This window comes from Curcuma longa, chromosome 20 (genome assembly GCF_044706935.1).
Source record: "Curcuma longa cultivar G26 ecotype Majalengka, Jawa Barat chromosome 20, ITB_CL_G26_1.1, whole genome shotgun sequence".
In the NCBI taxonomy this organism is placed as follows: Eukaryota; Viridiplantae; Streptophyta; class Magnoliopsida; order Zingiberales; family Zingiberaceae; genus Curcuma; species Curcuma longa.
Window position 1 is genome coordinate 7752167 of NC_133880.1, and position 25102 is coordinate 7777268.

The 25102-nt window shown below is 32.2% G+C and overlaps 1 protein-coding gene and 1 long non-coding RNA gene across 3 annotated transcripts; one reads left to right on the forward strand and one right to left on the reverse strand.

Moving 5' to 3' along the window:
• The first annotated feature begins 131 nt into the window (after positions 1–131).
• LOC141813099 (protein VERNALIZATION 1-like) lies at positions 132–19694 on the forward strand. The gene is made up of 8 exons (XM_074700999.1): positions 132–316; positions 16804–16882; positions 18192–18256; positions 18372–18471; positions 18568–18609; positions 18973–19014; positions 19177–19295; positions 19478–19694. Exons 1-8 carry the CDS (start codon positions 132–134, stop codon positions 19590–19592), a joined length of 747 nt encoding a protein of 248 aa, XP_074557100.1. The 3' UTR covers positions 19593–19694.
• Positions 18795–22986, reverse strand: LOC141813100 (uncharacterized). 2 transcript variants are annotated; one of them, XR_012600380.1, is made up of 5 exons: positions 22950–22986; positions 22788–22859; positions 19688–19877; positions 19421–19604; positions 18795–19330 (listed from the first exon to the last, which is right to left on the reverse strand). It is a non-coding gene; the product is annotated as an uncharacterized LOC141813100 (long non-coding RNA). The 2 variants fall into 2 exon arrangements; XR_012600379.1 differs by lacking the exon at positions 22950–22986 and having other exon boundaries at positions 22788–22937.
• Positions 22987–25102: the final 2116 nt, after the last annotated feature.

The following is a 25102-nucleotide window of genomic DNA, read 5'->3' on the forward strand; positions in this document are numbered from 1 at the left end:
GGCTGCTGCTGCTGCTGTTTCTGCTTCCATCTGGTGGCTTCTGACTCCCACTATTACCGGATGATTAGGGTTTGAGGTGGGTGATCGAGGGGGAAGGGAATCAGGTCGGGGAAGTGAACAGGCGGGGAGAGATGGGGAGGGGAAGGGTGCAGCTGAAGCGGATCGAGAACAAGATCAACCGGCAAGTGACCTTCTCCAAGCGACGCTCCGGGCTGCTCAAGAAGGCGCACGAGATCTCCGTCCTCTGCGATGCTGAGGTTGCTCTCATCGTCTTCTCCTCCAAAGGCAAGCTCTATGAGTACTCCACTGACTCCAGGTGCGCGCGCCTCAGCGCCTTGCTCCGTTATCCGCTGTTTCAGTTTTTTTTTCCTTGTTCTTTTGCTTTGACGTCTTTCGCACTGGATTTTCGAGATCAGAGTCAATTACACATTCACTCGTACTGTTTTATCTGTGAGAAAATTGATTTTTCCACCTTTCTCGGTGGGTTCTAGGGCAAGTTTTCTCGTCTTTATGTTTTCCTGGCTCCAGAAGTAGGTGCTTATTTGAAATGCCAAAAGGGTTATTTTCCTGATAGGGGGTTGGATTCTTCTCCTATCCGGAGTTTAACTCCTAGCCAAAAGGAGATGCATGCTCATCTTAGGGAGTAAGGGTTGTATTTAAGAAGGCATATATCAATATCGTACACCAAGAATGCATATTGATACTACAACAAGAAAGGGTTCTTAACCATTTAGTGCTATTTCATATACACGTGGATCAGATTTTTAGGGTTTTTTTCTTCAACTGGTACACATTTTCCTATCCTCTTAGATCAGTTAATTATTTAACTTTGAACTAAATCTAGGGTTACCATGGCTTTCATGAACTTTATTTTTTAGGTTCTAGATGTGACAGGTGACAATTTCCAAGGTCAGACAGCCTTGCAATTTGTAACTAAATAATACATCTTTTCTAGAACCGATATTTTCTGTTCATTTTCACACTTACTTTGGCACTCTATTCTGTAGGAAGCAAATCGATCTATGTTTCTCGTTTTCCTGCATGCTTAGCTTCATCTTAATTTTTTTTTCCTCTCTTTATTCTTCCTAATCGCTTACGCATGAACTCGGTTCAAAAAACTTTCGTTGTTCAAGTATATGGTCCTTCCTAACAAATCGGTTCAACTTCGCCGAATGCGCTTCTCGCTGAAGTGGTCAGCGAAGGTTTCAATTAGACATCATTATCTGGCATGAATACTCTCCAGTAATGATATAAATATTTTCTCCTAAAAAGACTGGGACTTGTGCAAACTACTTTGATATTTTTGGTAGCTATCCTTCATATTGAATAAGCCGTCTTTACTTCTCAAAAGCATCGTCTTTATATATATCACAACAAACATTGTTGCCCTTCCTCCTCTAAATTTAATTTACGATTTCACATCTGCAACCTCCTTAACCTTTCTGAGAATTTTCTTTTGGCTACATAATTAATCCCTTTACTAGGACTAATCAATATTAGTTTCTACTTAAATTCACACAATTCAAGAGTCCTCAATGTTGTTGATTTTTTGCCACGATGGGTAGTAACATTTAAGTAAAATCCGCTCAGTAATTAATGGTGCTCTTCCTACTAGCTAGGCTACTATCAATAACAAATTGTTTTTTTCTTACAGATATATACTATCACATTTATGAATAGTTTGTTAATTTCTTATTTGCTAGCTTGATATTTGGACTCTAATTTTCCCCTTCATATCCGACATTGACACTCTAGCTTGAGCGGATCATTTGAGATTTCAATTGATCATATTAAGAGTTTTTGGAAACAACTATATCCAACACTAACATTATTTGCTAGTTAACATTGCTATTACAGTATATGCTAAAATGGTTCTCTCTAAACTTCCTCGGTAGGTTTAATTATGCCAACACGCCTTCTATGAGCATGGTATAACTATATTGTGAGTACAATACTTCCACTAGTAATGAGACAAACTATTAATTCACCTGACTAAAAATGTTACTTCATTAATGAAGAGTACACGATAGTTGGATATGACAGTTAATTCGGTTCCTTGCAAATGATCAAAATCTATAGTAGACTTTTTACTAGTTCTTGGGCTTTTAAGAACAAAATAGAACTAGGAGTGCATTCAGCAAAATGTTTAATTAGTTCACACATATAAAAATAACCTATGATCAACAATCCCAAACCAAAATGAATTTCAGATATATTTCAAACCTAACCAAAACTATGTTTTTTATTTTTATTTAGTCTAGCTTAAAACAAAATAAAATGCTTAGGCATCAATAGAAGTCGTATGTATCTCAAAGAAAACCCAAAACAAACAGTTATTTCACAACTGATTTCAAGGTTTTCATAAAGTATATGTAAGCATAATATAGCTGAGTCATTAATTGCACAATGCGCATGCCATATGTAGATGCATATATAGACGCATATGTAGTTCATATTTTTCTATAGTAACAACTCATATTAAATACATCATGTGTCAAATACATCTATTATTATACAATGCATTCAATTAATAAATCTAAGTAATAAAAGTAACCAATTGACACCTATCACTTAATGATTAAATCAACCATCCTAATCAACACATAACTTCAAGTATTTAATTTGTATATCAATCTAAGCTAGACCTAAGAAAAACCTGTTGCATATAACAATGCGTTTCTAGACTTTAGGTACGGAAGTTAATATATTATATAACTCAATACAATCCTAAAAAAACCAATGCGGGACTAACTTCACTACATGATAACTTCACAAAAAGTTTCTAATATTTAAGCATTTTCATTTGTGGAATATTAAATCCCCAATTTGTAATAAAAGGTGATATTTGACCTTCTTATACTCTTGATTCTCTCTTTCACATATGTATAAATATTATCTATATCTAATTTGTTATACTAATTATAAAATTTCTCAAAAACATAAAGCACAACACTAATAAGGTCATACCTACTAGATGGAAGCATAATATTCGCATGTAGGAGAAATAAGACTTAATGAGTTAAGTATGCACACTCTCCTTGTCGTCCAGCCAACACAAAAGCTACTATGCCTTCAACAAATTAACACATTGATAAAGAGAGAAGAGGAAAAAAACATAAAGAGAGATTTCATGAACCAATTACTCAAGTTGGCTTCTTCTTCAAGTGGTGATTACATTTGCACACAATAATTGAAGGAAAAAAGAAATCATTCAAGGGGTCTTAGAGGAAATTTAGATAGATAAATTGATAGAAATCACAACTTATCTCTTTGCTAGACTTTAGCAATATAAGAATCCTATTTTATTTGTTCAAGTTTTTACTGACTTTTAAACGATATAGAACACAAATATGATAGAATAAGATGAGATCCTCAATTGGGAATCACCCCATTATGCAACAACAAGATGTGGTAGATTGAAGAATGGAGAAGGAAATCACTAAATGAGGGCTTAGGGTCGATGCAATGCGTTAATTGCACGTGAACATAAAAGCCGGATATAGGATATGTTGAATAAAGGAAGAACAAAATGAAGGGCTCAATAGAGGATGTCTGAGGAGTGAGGATAAGTCTCAAGGATTCTAGAGGAGCAAAATAAAGTTAAGTGGCGGTTAGCCAAACAAGAAAAAGAAGAGGATAATAGACGAAGAAGTTGAAAAGTAGTGGAGTCATTGTGATAGCAAAGACGATATGCTGGGTAGATGACATAGATTCATGAGAACACTATGCAAGGAGTAAAACAAAAAGAGCTAAAAAATAGATTCAACAAGTAGTGTTGCTTATGACTATTTGAAAATTTTATTGTGTCAATTGAGACGGGCAAAATTGCTTATTCCCCTAAGTAATCGATAGGCAGAATAGAGTCAGGAAGATGAAACCCTACCTTGCGACACCTCGCATGATGGTTGCAACTTCATGTGACTCCTCAAACAATAGTGAAGCCTTCAGATCAGGATGACACTTGCATGGAACTTTTATGCACAATGAGAACTCCTCTGGAGGTTAGCAAAGATTTCTTCAGAGGTTGGAAAAGAAAGCACAAGCTCATGAGGCTTTTGCACGATTATCATGAGCTATCGAGAAGTAACTGACCACTCTGTGAACTCCTATTACACATGTGACCACTCTTCGAGCTTCGGATGCCACTATGTGAGCTCTCAAAACCCCTTCACGAACTCTAAAAACCATTCCACAATCATTCTACTAGCTCTTGAGATGCATGCAACGTAACCACTTCTGAGACCCTTCATTGACTTTGTCATTGCATAAGACTACTTCTAAGTCTTCCTCCTTTTTCTTCTTATGGTGTTTAGAATAGATGTCACGTCCAGTGGTGTAGTTTTTGCTCATCAGTAGGTATCTCACTCATAATAAAATAGATTAAGAACCATACAAATAGGATAATAAAAAAAAATCAAATCAAATTTATTTATTTATTTATATATTATTTTCTTTATATATAACAAAAACAATATAGCATGTAACAGATCTCTGAGCGACTTTATATACAAGTTGAAATTAACTATAATATCAAAAAAATATTTATGCCTGCAAAATTAGAGATCAAAGAAAATAAACAATCAACATAAATTATTAAATTAATAATAAAAAAAGATATGCATAAATTTAATCTTGTTTAAGAGGTCAAGAAAATAAGTAGGTCACAATCGCTCGTATTATAATTTTAAATTCTTCTTTAAGTTCTCAATTTTTATATAAATATATATCTATAGTCATTTGATATTTTGATGTTAGAATTTAGAGTTATAAATTATTATCATTTGTTATCATCAATTAAAATAAATTTTTAATTCTTACTATTTAACCATCATGTATAAAGGTAATCAACGATATAATATCAACATGGATAAATATAATAAATCATATGAGTATTTGTATGTATAAGTGGCATCAAGGGTTTAAATCCAATAAATCAACTAAGAAGTAAATCACTGAAATCAGTATTCTTAGAGTGAAATAATATTATTTGTGGTATGAGCCAAATGCCCCCTAACTGATGGCATACAATAATATAACATCAACACGCAAGTAAATACTAACTGCGAACAATAATACACTACCACAACAACATGTGAACGATAAATACTCCAGTAAAAGGTTAGTTCAAAATTAATTTTCACCTTTTTAATATTTTATTTTCTCCATTTAATATCTTTATTATATTTAATTCTTTTTATCACAATTGTTCAATTTTGAATTAACATCTTATTGATTAGTTTGAACGAACCAACCCAAATTAACTTTTAATATAAAGCATGTTAATTCATTTAAGTATTATGATAAGGTCAATAGGTAAAAATTATACAACATAAAGCTACAAGTATCAACAATAAAAGTATCAATAGTATGGAAGATCAAATAAATTTAAAGATAAATATCAAAAAAATAATTTAAAATAATTCATTTTAATTTTTAAATCAACCATTCCTATCTAAATTTCCATATAAAACCCATACATAGCAACATCAATTATTTACCCCTGATAATTTAATTATTTTATAATCATTTTGCTATTAAATATTATTTTAATTTTATTTTTAAAATAATTATATAAATATATAATCTATTTTATCTATTTATTCATGCACAAGGACAAATATATAACAGTCAATTATAGATGTATCTACCTCTATGTATAACAAAAAAATTTTGAGTGTAAGCAAATTAACATCCTCCACTTGAATTCGTATCTAAAAAATAATGAAAAAATAATTTAAAATTCATCTAATAACATAGTGATACGAGACAGATTAAATTTTGATCCCGCTATTATGATATAATGCCAATTTATAGACGACATTCGTTACTATCATCGAACAGCAATTTTATTTAACCAAAATCTAATAAAATAAATAATATACCCTATAACTTCCTTCAATCTGTAATAATAGGAGGAAGGAGAGCAGCTTTGTGCTGTTGTTGGAAAGAGGAAGAGCAGAGGTTGGAATTGAGGTTGTTAGTTGTTTGTTGTTGATGAAATAAAAAGGAAAGCGTCGTTGCTCTTACTACGGGAAAAATCAAAAAGAGGATGGGCTCCTGCGGCTAGAGAAAGGCACCGGAAACAGTGACGAGGGAAGGGAAGATAACTTTTCAATCTTCATTGGTGGCATTGGATGGCTCCGGTGGTGGCCCTGGCTAGCTCCGACGGCTGCTGCAGCGACGCCAGGAGTGCAAGGAGCGGAAAAAAGAGTTGTTGCCATTGGTGGCTGGAATTTGCTTGAGAAGGGGAGGAAAGGAAGAAAATTTGTTGTTGTGTGCTTGGAAAAACTTGGAAGAAGCTTGTTGTTGTCCAGCTAGAAGATGGATGAAAAAAAGACAACACTTGATAGAAGAAAGACTACTACAAAGCAGCTGCTATTGGAGAGGAACAGAAGAGGGTTCAGATGGTGGAAGAAGCTGGAATGATGCTGCTGGTTTTGGGAGAAGAAGGGAAGGAGAGAATAAGAGGAGAAGGGAAGAAGAGAAGAAAAGAGAGGAGGGTGTGTGGAAGCCTACGTGGCGAGTGACGGTGGAGAGAAAAACACCGGAGGGAATAAAAGAAAAAGTGGAAAGAAAAAGTTTTTTCAAAAATATTAAATTGATTAAATCAGTTTAATCCGTTTAAAAGTTGATTCAATTATAATTTGACTAAATTAAGTTTAATCAATTTCAATTTGAACTCATGTAATTCTTATTTTCATATCTATCTAATTCAACTTTAATTCAATTGATTAAATCATGTTTAACAATTTGATTCGTTTATTTTTATCGATTCAAATTTTAATAAATTTTAAATTTAATATTTTTTCTTTATAAAAATCAATACTTAACAATAGATGTATTAGGAATCTTTCTCCTCTTTTAGTGTTTGGCTTTAGAATACCTTTGATACTAACACTTTGCACAAGCGACGTATCTCGAGCTAGTCGAAGATAGACCCAACCTCGGGCCGGGTGGTTTGTAATTGGGTCAACGAGTTAGATATGCATTGACTCGATTGCCAAATCAAAACTGTAATCGTTTTATCGGTTCAAGTTTTTTTATAATTATTATGTGAAAGACTTGAACCCAAGTCTTGCAAATGAAACTAAGTATTCTAACCAAGTAGACTATAAATATTTATATTTTTATATGTTAGTTAATAATTTGATAATTAATTAATAATTTTATTTTACTATATTGCTAGTTTTAATGGTTGAAAAAAAGTAAGAAAGTAAATAATTTCTTTCAACCCTGTGCAACAGTTCCTTTATACTTGAGGGAAAGAGTAAAAATAATTTTAGAGAGGGGTATTTTATTTTTTTAATGATTGAGATTATTTGATCAATAGTTACAATTTAGTATCCATTATTCTCTAAACTCTATAAATAAAGAGTCCATTTCGTCATTTTCACACTATCTTTTCTATTCCATTTCTTAATTTCAAAATTTCAATCGCTTTCGACTTCAATTCTTTAATTATAAGTGCGTAGTGTAAGTTTTTTTTTTATTTTTTACAAATTTAAAATTTTTTAATATAATAATATAGAATTATAGTAAACTGTGGTGAACCATGAATTGTAACCTTCTTGGACAGTTAAGGCTAAGGGTCAATCTGTTAAGAATCATCGAGTCGACAATTCCGAACCGTCGAACCGTTAATTCTGAACCGGAGTCAGATCTAGTCGGAGACCACATCCTTAACTTAGATTTCAAGTCTTGATTGCAAATATGCTTCCTCATTGCAAGAAAGGAATCAAGGAGAACTATAACGTGTAACGTGTTGGCTAGATTAATGACCATTGAAGAGGAGCAACTCAAGAGGAATCATCAATGCAAGGGAGTCTATCGCTCTAGGCCTCCCATGAAGTCCAAATGAGACTTGCGATATAGTTCGGAGTTGCAGTCGATGACAACTGCCACGGTTAGCAATGAGATGCAATGGCCAATTTTGGTAGGGCTCCCATGCAGATGGCAAAAGTGGCTAGATGATGCAAATAGTGAAGGAACATTAAAGTTGAGGTAGTGACACCTTAGCACGTGGATGATAGAGCCGGGAGGTTAGAGAGATGAAGAGGAATTTGCCTCCAGCTTAGGGAATAGCTATTTGAAAACCTTTTGCCTAGATAAGGCCTCTGATATGCTCCAAATTTATAATTGCATTTTACGATAACCATCACATGAGTATATATAAGATTCTAGATATATCCCTAACAAATGATATCAACATGGGATTAAACTCCCTAACTAATAATCTATAATTCTAACACTCTTAACAACATATAAATCAAACAAAAGAAGAAGAAAAAAATACCTATTGATCTATGCAATACATGCAACTTGCATTTTTCTTTCTATTTAGCAAAATAAATATAATTTATATTATAACATGTCTAAAACTATAACACGCTAGGGAACTTATTTTAGACTTTGTGATCCTTATATTTACGTCTATAAGTGATGTCATGTGATCCCTTATTATATAGGCTAATGTAATTGCATAAGTGCTTTAGATCGAAGCTTCTTAATTAAATTAATGATAAATTCACTTTCTTCTCAATAATAAAATTCGCTTACTCACGCTAAAAGAAACTTATGAAAGATGTTCATTAATTAGCCCCTAATCATAAATTCCTCTTTCCTCATTGATTGTTGTTCCCATTTAATATTTATTCTTTCATTTTTGCTTATCAAATTAATTTTTTTCTCTTAAAAAAATAATAAATCCCAGTCAGACTCGTGGACTCAATCCCTGGGGTGGCCGGTCCGGTCCCACAGAATCCATGGCTTATTGTTAGAGGGTGATTAGCTATTAAATAACAAACATTGTCTCTAACTTATAATCAAATATGTTAGCTCTCTCCCCTCATCTCTGTTTATGATAGAAGACTCTATTTCCCTTTCTCAATCAGGATTGATACACTACTTTTATATTCTAGTCGGTTGGCTTTGTTATCCCTTCTCAGTTTAGGTTAATTAATTTTGCCACCATAATGCATTCTAATAGGGTAGGATCCTTTCTTGTATTGTGGATTTCACTCCCTATATTTTGACAATAATGTCAACTTTAGAAATAGCCAACCTGAAATAATCCGTCCAGATTAATTGATAACGACGACACTAATGTTTAACTTCTGAAATTATAATAAGAATCCCGCTATGATTACTTATGAGTTGTGATACAATGTTATCCTTATGGACCTAATTTAAATAAATTATAACACCAGGACCAACTATAATATTTATGTTAATTAATAGTACGTAGTACATATACATTAGGTAGGTAGAGGGAACTACTCAGGGAATTAACTAGAATTTTCTTCATATAATGATATCATGTGCACTTGTTTCTTGTTCATTCTTTCTTATTGATCAACAGCTTCTCGATGAACTACGTGACTAAAGACCTATTTGACTGCTCTCTCTACACGTGAATTTTGTAGCTGGCCTTGGTTGTTGTCACTGCTAACAAAGACGATAGTTGTTACTATGGTTGCGCATCACCACCAGCATGATTAGTCTCAATTGTCTCCTATTGTTGCCATCTTAGTACCCTCATTGATTGTCTCCCTTTTTGCAGTGACAATAACTAATTGATATTTCTCAACAATCCTCATCGTTTACAATTTGGAGTTAATTTGAACCATCAACGAAGAGATAACACCAGATCCCTTTTTTTGACCACTAGTTCCACAAGAAAGATAGATTCCTTGGTGTTTGCTTTATTGTTGTTTGGGGTGCTTTAAGTTTTGTGGATTGATACTCCTCTTCATAAAGTATGATCACAATCATCTTGGCCAATTCCCCATGATCTCATATAGATAGCCTACTCCTCAGAACACTTCTAAATTCAAATAATCTAGAGGTGCCAAAACCGATCAAGTAAGGCACAACATGACGTGTCGTCCCTAGTATAACCTTTATCGTCAATAGATATACAACCCAACATGGACCTGTACTTGCTTACAACCCAAAATGTAATTAATAAAACCTGAAAAAAACAAGAAAGATAGATTCCTTGGTGTTTGCTTTATTGTTGTTTGGGGTGCTTTAAGTTTTGTGGATTGATACTCCTCTTCATAAAGTATGATCACAATCATCTTGGCCAATTCCCCATGATCTCATATAGATAGCCTACTCCTCAGAACACTTCTAAATTCAAATAATCTAGAGGTGCCAAAACCGATCAAGTAAGGCACAACATGACGTGTCGTCCCTATAGTATAACCTTTATCGTCAATAGATATACAACCCAACATGGACCTGTACTTGCTTAACTTGTGCCTATGGCAGCTAAGATCCACCAAGCCAAAAAAATTAAAATATAAAATGTAATAATATAAAAAAAAATTAATAAAACCTGAAAAAGCAAAAATAATTTTAGATGAAAAAGTTAAAAATAAGAAAATTATAAAATAGAAAAAAATAGAAAAGGGAAAATAAAAATATGAAAAAAATAGAAAGATAGATAACAAACTCTAAGTTTTTATTAATTAAATTTTGATACTTACATCATTACATGTTTATAATATTATCCTCATTTTCAAAAATAATTTAATATTAATATCATGTATAAAAATATTACATTTCAAGCTTCAAGATTGAAAAAAAAAATGTTTGTTTATAACCTGAACTTAACTTTTAGTTTTCAGTGTGGGCTGCCTACTTATATGCATTTGGAAGGATCATGCATGATCAATAAAGTTCTACTTACCTTTATGTACCTTACCTGCAATATCACTCGGATCGGCATTGTTGGGATTTGAGTCCGATATTGAAAATAATATTGCCTTTATCTTGTAGGCGCTCCTTTGTACAATCTTCGAGGCATACACATATCGCCAATGTATTCTCCTTCAAACAACTTCTCTTCTCATCCAATGTCCTATTAACTACACTAAAATAAAACTCGAATGTTACTATAGAATAAAAAAATTGTAAGTACATCATGAACAATTACAGCTAAAATAGAGTGCATTGTTGCATGTTTTCCCATCAATCTAATACTTCTTAAGTTTTTATAATTTTCTAAATTATCAGAAGAATTTAGGTAGAACTTAAGCTCATTTAAGTAAAATGTTTAAGACTCCCCTTGGTTGAAACTAGCACAACTAAAGTTTCTATGACATATAAGTAATATGCACTACTTTCCCAAGAAGATGTGATACCAAAAGTTGTGGAATTAGTCGCTGACCATACTTCTTGCAGTAAGTTTAATATATTTCATTTAATATACTTATAATTTTTAATTTTTTTAGTATTCATTTTTAATTTTTAATTTTTAATTTTTAATTTTTTAAATTATACTCAATTATATTATTACAAAATCCCACTTAGTTAATCATAGGGTCTAAAATAATAGTTATCCAAATAATTTCAAGGACAATCTAATAAAGTTTCTTAAATTTTTTTTCAGAATTTTAATAATCTCATTAAATAGGTTATCATATCTATAATTTTTAAATAAATCATTTATTGTGCATAAAGCATAAAACATAAGTGTGAGGTTAAGGTAAACACAACCAAAATTTTGTTAGTATAAGATTTGTGAGATAAGTTATAAACAACCAAACATTAATGTTACATGCATTTTCAGCATACAACCAAGCATTATTTTTTTAATTGCTTAGTAAGAAACCTATCAATGATAACCATTCTTAATTAACTCCTAAATGGTATGGTTGATTTAAGCATAAGTAGATTGAGTTCCACAACCACTATCCAATATAAATTTTAAAAATATTAATAATTATTTATATGATAAAAATATATTTTAATAAATTTAATGCATTAATAAAAATTTAAAATTAAATTTTACCTTATTGCGAAGAGATGCATTGCCAGGATGGTGATATGCTTATGACATTTGTTGCGATTTAGTGAGAATTTATGATGGAGGAATTATATTATAAAGTAAATAATTAGATTATAGAGGAATTATATTATAAAGGAAATAATTAGATTATAAAATAGAAATATAGAGGAAATTCAAATTGAGAAGAGAATGAGGGATGATGCAGAGAGAGAGATGAGAGAGTGAGAATGAAAAAATGTGAGTTGTTTGAAGAAAAGGGTGAAATTTAAGCATATTATAAGATAATTTAGAATTTTAGGGATAATTTAGTAATTTTAGACTAAAGTTTAATAAAATACTCTAAACTAGCTTTACCTAAATAGGAATATTTTAGGTTTTTCCTAGGTTTTTGGCCATTAGAATCGTCCCTCCTTTTTACCCATTGCAAATATAATCTAGCACGTGGGTTGTGCCCAACATGCAGGTCATGCCTGACACAGTTACATGTTGTGCCCAACTTGACACATAGGTTAAGTCGCCTACCACCCTACCAAACTCGTGGATCTGGTCAAGCTTAGCATTACATGACCCAAACTAAATCAGATCTAGTCCGATTATAGAGGACGATGTTGAAAACTCATTGATAGTCGTGTCTTACTCGTTCAAAAATGTGACCAAAGGAAAATATTGACGACACATTGTTAGTCAAGTCCTCTGTGGAGGGGAGATAATGTAAGGAGATATAGGAATTTTAAATTTTAAAAATAGTAGAAAGTTTTTGGGACATAAATTTTTTTGAGTAGTCATAATAAAATAAGTAAATTTAGTTGTTTATAAAGTAATTGACGCCGGATATGATGGCGATTATCTTACGTACAATATTGAATCCGTTGATTCGACTACGAACGTCGAAAATAATCTTTTAAAATCTATTGATTCGAAAGAATATATCAGGAGATAGAAAAATAAACGACACTATCAAAAATATTATTAAACTAAAATTTCTTATCCTCTAAACATAAACTCATAAGATGTTTATATAGACCCAAACTCTAAGAAAGATTCCTAATAAAAAGAAAAATTTATTAACAAACTCGAAAAGAAAGATTCATAATAAAAAGAAAATTTCTTAACAGATTCGAAAGCGTAAAAATCCTAAACAGACTTCAAATATAAAATCATAAGAAAAATTCTTAACAGACTCAATCCTAAAAATCTTAAACAGATTTTAAAAATCTTAAAATAAAAAAATAGAACATTTCAAAACTACTCTAAATATCAAAAACTCTGAAAATGACTAAAAATAAAAATTATCAAAATTAATAATAAAAATCTTCAAATCCTTCTGCATCAGTCGCCCCAGGTTGAAAAAAACTCATCCTCGAGTTTAAAGTAGTATCAGGTGGTTGTCTAGGAGGAAGATCCTTTGACATCAATTCGATAGAATCCATCGTTATCTCCATTATCATCGTGTCCGCTACTTGTTGTAGCTTCCAAATAGGCGAAGCGACATGTTCCTCAAGCTTCTTAATCATTGCAATCACCCGCGACCACAAGTTCGAACTCCGTATATGGTGACGCACAACGAGCATCGCCACTGTACATACAGTCATAGAGCTCACCACCGTCATTGTCACCGCCACCTGTTCCATGATTACTAGAGTCAGGCCTAGCGGATCTGACGAGCCGCTACCCACATCCCAAGTAACAAAACGATCGAATCTTGGAGCTCCGCCTTTCAAGATCCTTCCACAATATATCAAAAAAGAAATTAGAGCAGCTATAGTAATTGAAGTTAGCAAATTAGTTGACATGGAATTTGGTAAAAAGATTGGCAAGACATATATACTGAAGAGGGGGATATTATTGAAGAGCTAGTTGACTTCCTTGTTTTTCTTCGTCCACGAGAATGTCTTCATTCAAATCACAATCATCTACTATTTCTTTGATTCTATTAGTTGAAATCTCTGTTTGCATCTACTCATGTCCTTCTAATATAACTGAAGTATCTATATTTTTTATGTTCTTAGATAAATCTGTTTGTTGCTGCATCATGTCTATTGAAGCTAAATCATTTGAATGTCAACAAAGTTCTGGTCAAGGCTTAGTGCTTTCTTTGAAGGAGAAGCCTCCTGTGCAATGGAAGCATCGACACATCCAGAAGTATTAGCAAGGGCTTGATTGAGCAACTCGCCAACATCGGCACTAAGACAAGGAATTGGATCACCGACTATTTCATTGACAACTTCATCCTCATCGTATATTGGCTTACCAGTTGACTCGGTCTTGTCTTCATCATGATGAATAAATTGGGACATCGAATCAATGCAAGTTGAGATAATGGAGATTGAGCTTCGTCGATGGATGAACCAGACTGCTGATTGTTATCGGACAAAGTGGGCTTCTAGTATTCGATTAATACTTCATCTAGGTCTATCTTCCCTTTGTCAACATTGTCATAAACTGGATCATCAAATATTTCGATCTTGTCGTTGTCTTCGTCGTCTTTGTCGCCTCTTGTGATCGGACGATTGAGAGAGTAGGACTGATCGTACTCAATGTTGTCGAGGTCCACATCTTCATGGTTGTTCTCATCGTCGTAGGAGGAAGGGGGCGTAGAGGCGCTGCGGAGCCGCCGTTCTCTTGAAGTTGTAGGTGGTAGGGTGGTTGATCCCCAAATCCTTCAATCAACTGGTAAAATTTCTTCGGGTGATCATTGACTGATCTTGCATCCTGTCTCAACGTGTAATATCATTGAAACACAGTCTGAGTATAGTTGAAAGGAAAAAAGTAACTCTTCATCTTCTTCTTCATTTTCTCGCAGTCAGTGATCTTGGTCTTGCCTTGTTTCTTTCATAAGTGTTGTAATTGTTTCCACCAGGCGGATGCTCGATCTTTGAGTCGGATAGTAACGAACTTTACTTTCATCCGATTGGGCACCTCCTTGTAATCAAAAATGCTTTCTATTTCATTGAGTCAATCAACAAATCCATCTGCTTGTAAGGTTCCTGGAAACTCAAGTAGATTAAATTGAAATCTATATACCGTTCTTCTTGATTTTGACGCTCTCAGACCCTATCGGGGTGGTGGTAAGGGTTGTCGAAGGTGGATGCAGAATCACGGTCATAGCTCCTTTGATCTTCAAAATCCCGCGTCATCAAATGTTAGATTAGTTTTGCGACTTGCCTCCGCAAATCCTCAATCACCACATCTTGAATGGTACGATCACGATATTGGGCTTCCTCCATCAGAATTTGATTATTACGACTGCAACCGCCACGATCACAACCACGACGACCTTCCATCAGATCTGATGCGCTCTGATACCAACTGATGTCGGACGGGATAGCGATTATCCTGCGGACAATATTGAATCTATTGATTTGACTGCGAACGCCAGTAACAATCTTCTAAAATCTATTGATTTGAAAGAATATCATGAGATAAGAAAATAAATGGCGATGTCAAAAATATTATTAAACCAAAATTTCTTGTCCCCTAAATATCAACTCATAAGATGTTTATATAGATCCAAACCCTAAGAAAGATTCCTAATAAAAAAAAATTCTTAACAAATTCGAAAAGAAAAATTTTTAATAAAAAAAAATTTTCTTAACAGACTCGAAATCCTAAAAATCCTAAACAGACTTTAAATATAAAATCCTAAAAAAAATTCTTAACAAACTCAATCCTAAAAATCCTAAACGGATTTAAAAAATTTTAAAATAAAAAAATAGAATATTTTAAAACTACTCTAAATGCCAAAAATTCTGAAAATGACTAAAAATAAAAATTATCATTAAATCCTCCTGCATCAATAATTTAGTTGTTTATGAAGTAATTTAGTTTAAGAAGCATATTATTTGTTTGTCAAATTTTTTGAGAATAAAAGAATAGTTTGATGTACGAAGCTCCCATCAATATAATATAGAATCGTCATGGAGAATAATAGAACTACATTGGATCTATTGTATGTAAATTTTATCTTATATTTTATAAGAGACTATTACTGTGACTCTTCAAATTTAATTAAGTTATTGGCTCTCTTTGGCCTTATTTGCAAGCTTTTCTATTGTCCATCAATATATCTTGAAATCATGTCATAAAACATCATCTTTGATGAATGGCTACAATGTTGATTCTAAATAGTATATCCACGAATCAAATTTTTTCCACAACCATATATAAACACTACCAATAATGACATATGATATTAGTCAATACTAGACGATCTCAATCACACTCAAGAATGTATATAATCTCTTTATATTTCCTTGACACTCAATCAGATACGAAACACATTTATACAATACATGACTCGTCAAGGGCTAATGTAATTCAAGGAAACATAGTTATTTGTTTATTTGCATCAATGATGAAAATAGATTCCATATTTCAAAAAATTGTGAAATTAATTATTAAGGATGAATAGGCTACCACTTAGAGTATTGAGAGTAGAGAATATTAATTTTAACATGTATTCCATTAATACTTTGTTGAATGCCAAACTGTAAATAGAATGAGATTCAATTGTAATTATACCAATATATAAGATGTAAATTTAGAAAGAACAATAATAACCTATATCAAAGTAGGTGGAAACTCGAACAATTTCTCCACTTCAACATGGCATCCCTCTTTGTTAGCTCTAAATGTTCCTTATTTATAAGTATGTGAGTGAACTAGTTTGCAACTCATATATAACTAATCACTAATATACATTTATAGGTGAATGAAGCATTGTGAACTTGAAATATAGTAAACCTGTACGTGTTCTTGTTCCAGGACATATAGATAGTTTTATTTGTAAGATTTTATTTTTCTAAATTAAGATTTTATCACTTTAATTACGTGGAAGGATATACAATACCTTCGCTTTTTGTTTCTTACTTGTGATTAATTGGATTGATAATTTGAAAATCTTAATATATTGTTAATTTATTAAACTCCCCTACATTTTAGACAAGATAATTGTATAAGTGTTAATTTTGTTATGACTTGCTAAGTTCTTTTTCCTTTCTTTTCTGCAGTATGGAAAAGATTCTTGAACGTTATGAACAATATTGCTATGCAGAAAAAGCTCTTGTATCATCTGAACTGGACTGCCAGGTTACTAAGAACACTTGTTATTCTTTCATCATGTAATATTTGGTACACCTGCATACTATAAAAATTAGTTAGTTGTGTTTCTATGTACATGTACATGAATTTGATTGTCATTATTTAATCTTGATTTTAGGACCTCAACTACATCTTACCAAATAAAGTTTCTAGCAATTTCACATATTCCTAATACTTTTTTTCCATTCTCGAAACTCCCACATTAAGGCACAATTGTAAGCTTTATAGGTTGTGGATTGGTCTGAGTATCTGAATCAGTAGATTTGAAACATTAATATACATTGTTTCAACTATACGTTCAAGATAATAAAATATAAAGTAAATATTTTTAAAAACTAAGAATAAGAGTATTATGCTATCTTGGCAAAGTGATTCTACAAAATTAATTTCTTATGTTAGTACAATAACATAATAATAGCTAATAATTTTATGTGTAGTTTGTATAATACTAGCAATTTGTATCATTCTCATCTATGATTAAGGACATTTATCTAAAACAATTCTTAATTTCAGATAAATATTTATTTGAAGTAGTACATTTTTATATGAACTTGATCATACTCCTAGTTTTTCTCCGTTACACTACTCTTAGACATCATAATGGCCATGTTATAGCTGGTTGAGTGATTGATACTTTGCTGAAACTTCTTTACTCAGGTTAGGTAAAGAGGTTCATGTTCTTCGATGATCTCACCTTATTCATTGTTGCTTTCAGGAGATCCAAAGCTCAATGAACTTTACCTTCCCATAGCCGTAGATGGAAAGATACCAATATGATAAAAACCCTAGTCAAACTCCCTCACGCAATTGCAGGCCGTACTACAACACACGAGTTTCTTTACTGTGAAAAAGAAACGTTTTCTCAAATATAACCTCTATATATCTAGTTTTTTAAGAAAATTTTCTCATCTTACGCTAGTCTTCCTAATGATATCATCGTTGATGAGTAGATCATTGGCCATGGTCACTTCAAGTCTTCCAAATCACAGACACTCTTGTTAGAAATGGAATCAAGGTCTCTTCCTAAGTTTGACGACATTCCCAAGTCTTCTTCTATTGGGGAGGAGAAATTTTTCGCCTTGCAAATCATAATGTGAATTATACAAGCAGACAATCTCACCTTTCATAAAAATGCTGTCTATTATGATTTTTCTGCTATATGCCTATGATCATGTCTCTGTTTGAGATTCTTAGTGGTATTAGTTTATATGAAATTGCAATAATCTTCTTCCCATGTGAAGTATTTATCATTGAATTCCGAGTTGATCATACTAATGTTCTCATGAGAATCGTACAGGGAAACTGGCATCATGAATATGGCAAACTTAAGGCCAAGATGGAGGCTTTAAGTAAATGTCAAAGGTAAGTTGCCTTATAGTCACATCTAGAGTTTTCATCAGAACAAATGATTGGAGCTAAGAGTTTTCCATAATTTGCACACCCAATGATATCTTGCCACGATATATAATTGCTTCAGGCATCTAATGGGAGAACAACTTGATACCTTGAGCCTTCGAGAACTTCAACAGCTAGAAAATCAGCTAGACAACTCTTTGAAGCATATCCGGTCAAGAAAGGTAAACCACACTAAAACTTTTCCAATGCTAAAATAAAGGTTGGCTAGGCAAGACATGCTGAAATTGTATTGTTCATGATTTTCCTTAATGGTGCAGAACCAAGTCTTGCTTGATTCAATCTCTGAGCTCCAGAGGAAGGTAAAAGAAACTTCTCTCTTTTTGTGCAATGTCCATCGATATGCCGTAGTTATTTTCCTTGTGTCCATATATATATATATGACTGTCATGATCCTTCCAGATTACTGTATGTATTTACTAATTTTTGTTATATCAAACTACTAGCCCAAATATCTTGCTCATTTTAAGTCTATAAACCTTCTTCATTAGTATATTACTCTTCATGTGAAAATAAATCATGATTCACAATTACTATACTACATTCTGGTAGCGAATTGCCATTGTGGTCATTAATATGGGGGAGATGGTCAGAGAGAGAGACCATTCACGTAGGAATTGCCAATGCTTCAACTTTTTGCATGACCATCTCTTTGTTATGTATAGGAAAAGTCACTACAAGAGCAAAACAAAAGTTTGGAGAAGCAGGTGAGTTGTGTTCCTTTTTCACCCAAGTGAATGCAATTCTGCTAAACTGTAAACAACTTTATTAGATCATGAATATCATGGAGATTAATATGTGCTTTATCATTTACTTAAGTTTCACGATAAGTGATAAAGCAATTCTAAATTTGATTCTATTTAAACAAGATCCTAGAGAAGCAGAAGGCCAAGGCTCTCACCCAGCAAGCACACTGGGAACAAGCCCAAACAAGTTCCTCCTCTCCACCCTTCATGTTGGCTGATGCTAACCCTACCTTGAATATTGGGTATGCATCTTCCACAATATGAACTTTTCATGTTGCTGCTTATCATCGAACCAAAATAAGAAAATACGTACTGATAAAGCAAAGGAAATATATCTTAAATGGTTGACTAAAGTTTTAAATCATACCATGATCTTATGACCTTGGTTTTAAATCCAGTTTCATAATTTTGTTTGATGAGCCAGATGTAGTTACCAAGGAAGGGCAACCATAGAAGGGGAGGTAGCAGCTGTAGAGGCCCAGGCTCGGATCAACAACAGTATGCTTCCTCCATGGATGATTAGCCATTTTAATGGCTAGCTCCTCATCATCCTGCAAGCCTCATAACAATCCTTGAGCAAATACTAGCTACTATATCATATGATGAAGACGATGGCGGCGAAGACTAGGATGACCTTCATCGATCTCTTCGTGCATGTAAGTCTGGATCCTCTAAGTAAATTTTGCTTGGGAGTTATGTACCAGTGTATCTGTAATCAATAATGTTATTTTGGAGCAAGAAAAAGGTTCTATATTATTGTTCTTTGCCTGCGGGATGGTTATCTTGTATAGTTACTCATTCAGTTAACCATCTCATTTTCCTCCCTGCAATCATACATGATTATTTAGCTCATCAAGGCTGTCTCTTGTTAAAAAGTTTAGTGAGGTTAATGAACATAAAAGTACAAAACATAATTTTTTTCTTTTTTATACTTTATTTGACTAATTTGGCTGGGATATTTATGATTAAAAGCTGATAGAAAAGGCATGTAGGCAAGAAAATAAAACAGTACTTTGAACCTTAATGAATACACCAAGTGGATGAATGATTATTAAATATTGCAAATGAAATGTGATTTAGCAACTAATTAACTATTTGGATAGAAGAAGATGACGAAATAAAAAAAATGATCACAAAATTACAAAAAAAACATCGGATTAATATTGCATTATTAGAGCTAAGAGATCCGTGAGTATAAAATTTAATTTAAAATTATTTTTTATTTAATTAAATTTTAATAGATTCCTTAAAGTAATTTGGAAATGGCCAAAGGAAAAGGTTCGTATATCATTTTGATTTAAAATTAAAAGAATCCCATCTAATTTTTCCTTGCAAAATTATTGTTCTATAAATTTGTTGCATTCTCATCAATCTGCCTTAGAAAAGTTTCACCAAATGCCTAAATGATATACTGCACATTCCTAAACAAACTCATATAACAACTTTATCTTTAAAAAAAATATAATTATAATTTTTTGAAAAATAGGGAGTAAAATAATAAAACATAACAAATATTATATTATTCATAATTTTTAATATATATATATATATATATATATATATATATATAAATATTAAAATTATAAAGACACAAAAAAATATTTTTTTTAATAAAATATAGAGATCCGATTAATAGCAATTATATTGTCTAAGTTTACAAGCAAATTATTTTTTAAAAAAATAAATTACACAAAAATGATGTTTATAAAAGTATGAGTAGACTTTAATTGTCTCCTATTTATGCAAAAGGTAGAATCCATCACTATAGTGATCGGCCCCACGATCATTTGTGAGGAGGTAAATCATGCAACACATGTCTTCATGCTTACCACTTAGGATAAGGCACTTTGACCCGGCCCTATTGAATTTATCTTTTGCAAAAATGGCCAACTGTCGACCCCACGACCATCTGCTCCGTTGTAAACGAGAAATTGCAGTTTATGCTCTTGTGGGCGACTTTAATTGTCTCCTAATATGTATTTTATCTATTCAAATATAACATATATTGTCAATTGGTGATAAGGTTCTGATGTCCCATTGAATTTATCCTTCCATACAATGGTGGTCCAATATTGGCATAAATCGTCCCATAGTTGTGAGTATGCCAACTCCAAATGGCAAGGAATAAACAAAATGAGCTTCTAACTACATGGACGCTTTGACCTTCTTGGCTGTATATGCAACATGGGGTTTCATTTTCTTCCTCTTAACATCCCATATATATAGTTCTAGTGACTTATGATTAGAATATTGAGGGAGATATGTCATTGATTTGACTAATGAATTATACCTATAGATTAGTTGGGTGAAATCTCTTAGCAACTCTTATGTACAAATTAAAATAAATTATAATATCAAAAGACGGTTTGTGTCTGTTAAGAAATTACTAAGTAGATAATCAGAAAAAATGTACATGAATTTAATCTTATTTAAGAGGTCAAGTAGAGTATGTCTCAATCTCTTATTACAATTTTAAATTCTTTAACTTATACATACCTAAATATATAAATATAATTATAAAAATCTATTAATCATTTTGGTTGTTTATCAATATTTAGATATATTATCATCATTTTAAATTATTATCATCTTTTATTATCAATTATGACATCAACGAAATCAATATCAACATGTTTTGTGGGACCAAGCTGGTCACCTCCAAGATTAATCAGTTTATAAGAGTTGGATACCTGGATTATTATAAAAAAAATAATAATAATGATACCAATTTGATAAGTCATTTATCAGCAATTCACTAAGAAGTAAATTACTTAAGTCAATATCCTCGGAGTGTAATAATATCATATGTCATCTAACATACAAGCTAAAAGTTTTCACCGATAGAATACAATAATATAGCGCTAGCGCGCAGTGTGGACGATCACTCGCTCTACCACACCAACACTTTGGGAGGCAAGTAGTATGGTATAAGGCTAGGCTCAAAATTTTTACTTTTTAGCATTTTATTTTCTCCATTTAATATCTTTATTATGTTTAATTCATTTTATCACAATTATTAAATTCCAAGTACACACATTTTATCCATTAGTTTAAATGACCAGCCCAAGTCAATTCATGTTAATTCATTTAAGTATCATCATAAGATTTGCAAGAAAAAGTTATACAAGATGAAGCTATAAGTATCAATAGTATAAAGTATTAACAACATGGAAGGTCAAATAAATCTAAAGATAAGTATCAATTGAAGAGTAATTCAGAATATCCATTTTAATTTTTAAAGCAATCTTTTTCATCTTAATTCCCATATGAAATTCATATGTGAACATGAAGTAACATCAAGTATTTACTCTCTAGTAGTTTAATTATTTTAAATATCATTTTAATCCATTTTTCAAAAATAATTGTACACATATATAATATATTTCATCTATTCAAGTACAAGGGCAAATATACAAAAGTCAAAGGATAGATGCACCCATCTCTATATATACAAAAAGTTTTAAGTGTGAATAGTTCATATTGTGCTTCACTCGAACTTGTATCTACAAGTATAATATGAAAATAACTTAAAACTCAAAATAATATAAGAACTAAGAACATACGAAAAATAGCACAAAACGGACCAAATCTAATTCGAACTCGAAACCTCAAGCAACAGATGTCTCCATACTTTGATCCCACTATTTCAATTCTACTAAACATTCATTTCTAATATCAAATAACAAATTTATTTGACCAAGCTAAATAGAAATCTAATAAAATAAAATATATACCTCGCAATTTTCTTTTGGGCAATGAAACAATGGGGATGTTTCGTTCATACGAATCACTCAAGCCAATTGAACCTATACAACATATATATCACAATTAATTCTAATTAATCAATTATTTTCTGTACTGAAAGGTTCAGAAAATGAAAAAGTCAAACAGTCAACTGTGGCTTTTCCTCATGACGGCGACTGGCGGCGGTAGTCCTCTCTCAAGGGTATGGCAGCGATCGACTCCAGAGACAATCAGTGACGGTGACGCTTACTGCTGTGCTCACATAGGAAAGAAACAGAGAGGAGGGCAGTAGCCGGTCCGGTTAGCTTGTTGGTGCCGGTCTGCCATTGGAAAAACTGGAAGGGAAGAAGAAAGGATTAATTACTGAGATCAATATTTAACATGTTGTGTGTTGCTGGAAAAAAGAAAGAAGAAAAGGGGTGGAGGAACTTACTGCTGTTTCTGGAAAACTGGAAGAAGAAGAAAATCGGATGCTATTGCGGGATTTCTAGAGAAAAGCAAGAATCTAGAAGATATAGAAAGGGGAAGAAGAGAGGCTGTAAGGAGAGGAAGAGGAAGGAGCTGCAGAGCAATCTGCTGTTGCTGGTTTTGGGAGAAGAAATGCTGGTGCTGGCGTTGAGAGGGGAAGAAAAAGAAGGGACAGGTGTCGGGTGGTGAAGCCAGTGCGTGGAAGAGGGTCGGCGGACGAGGAGGTGGAAGACAAAACACGCAATCGGCCTAACAAATTTAAAATTTAAAATTTAATTTAATTATTATTAAATCAAATCAAATTTAATTCCATCTCGATTGGAAATTATATGTTCTTGGATATATAGTTGAGTTGATTATGACGCAACAGAATTGTAGAAAAGGACAAAAGTTTGAATCCTAGTGAAGTCATGTAATATCCTCCGTGTGATCAATTGTAATTTTTTAATTTATCTCCTTATAAATAATTATAAGGTCGATCGTGTAAGATCGCTAATGTGGTATATTTTTAAATGTAATATTTTTTTTTAAAAAAATCAATACTGAACAGATTAAAAATTAAAATATTTTTAAAAACTTTTATATATTTTTAGATGTTTCTATTTTTTATTTTTTTCATATTTTAATTTTTAAACATCTAAAAGATATTTTTTATAATTTTTACTATTTTTTTAAAATCATATTTTTATATTTTAATTGTTTTTTGTTTTAAATAATTCTATTATATAATTAAATAATCATAGCTTAAACAATATTCCAAAGATAAAAAAGGGGAATTTCTTTTATTTTTGTGATATATAAATTCAGAAATTAGAGAAGAAGGCAAGTTAATATATTATGAACAATATTCTCTCCACCAACTCGTAGAATTAGGTAACTACTTTTTGGATGACGACAAATGCTCAACATGACTTTAATATATTGCTCTTTATGTTTTTCTCCTTTTTTTTCTACAATGAATTTTTTTTATGAAGTATTTTATTATTTCTTTTTTGGAGCGAATGAACACGACAAACATTTAATGGGAGAGAACATTGTAGAAAGGCAATTCCACTTAGAAAAATTATTTCAATATGGTCACAGACAAAATAATAGAAAATCAAACATCTAACAATATTCTGCAATTACCAAACCTCTTTGAAAACAAGAAGAAACAAAAAGCTCACTATAAGTTCTTAATCTCCCCCTAGTTTGTATATGTTCTTTGAATTCATGAGTTTGGCTCTCAAGGCTATAGTATGATGATAAGAGATGGGATGAGCTATCTAAATAATAAGGATTCAAATTTCACCTAAGTATATTACATATAAGGAATTTAAAAAACTTATGGTGTTAGACCGTCTGTAGAACTCATCTGCGCTTCTCGATATTTTTACTTTGATGATCGATGAAAAACTTTTATAAGGTCGAACTAGTCACCTTAAGGATTAATCGGATCGTAAAATTAAATACCTAGATTTAAAACAAAAAAAATTCATGTATTCTCTCTTTTTTCTATTGATTTCTACCAAGGATGTTGGTGCAATTGATCTCTGATCAAAATTGACCAGGTTGGCCAAGCTCAAGTTGAGATTTTGATGTTTGATCAATATATTAAGTTGGTTAAGTAAAAAATCAAGTAGATCAAAGTTGACTAGATATTTGATAAAATATGGATGTCCAAATGGGTCATGAGTGACCAGACGTTTAGGGGTTGAAAGTCCAACATGGAGTTGACATAAGACAGAAAGTACAAGTGGATCATGGAGAATCGGACACTTGATGATGATAGAAGTCCTGACAGGTCAAAGTTGATCGACTGTTAAACAATGATGAAGTCCCGACAGGTCAAGATTGA

Excerpts from the sequence above, each read along its gene's own strand:
- LOC141813099 (XM_074700999.1), top strand. The coding sequence starts at position 132 with ATGGGGAGGGGAAGGGTGCAGCTGAAGCGGATCGAGAACAAGATCAAC. Across the intron at positions 18,472-18,567 it reads AGCATATCCGGTCAAGAAAG|AACCAAGTCTTGCTTGATTC; the intron begins GTAAACCACACT and ends TTAATGGTGCAG. Across the intron at positions 19,015-19,176 it reads ACAAAAGTTTGGAGAAGCAG|ATCCTAGAGAAGCAGAAGGC; the intron begins GTGAGTTGTGTT and ends TATTTAAACAAG.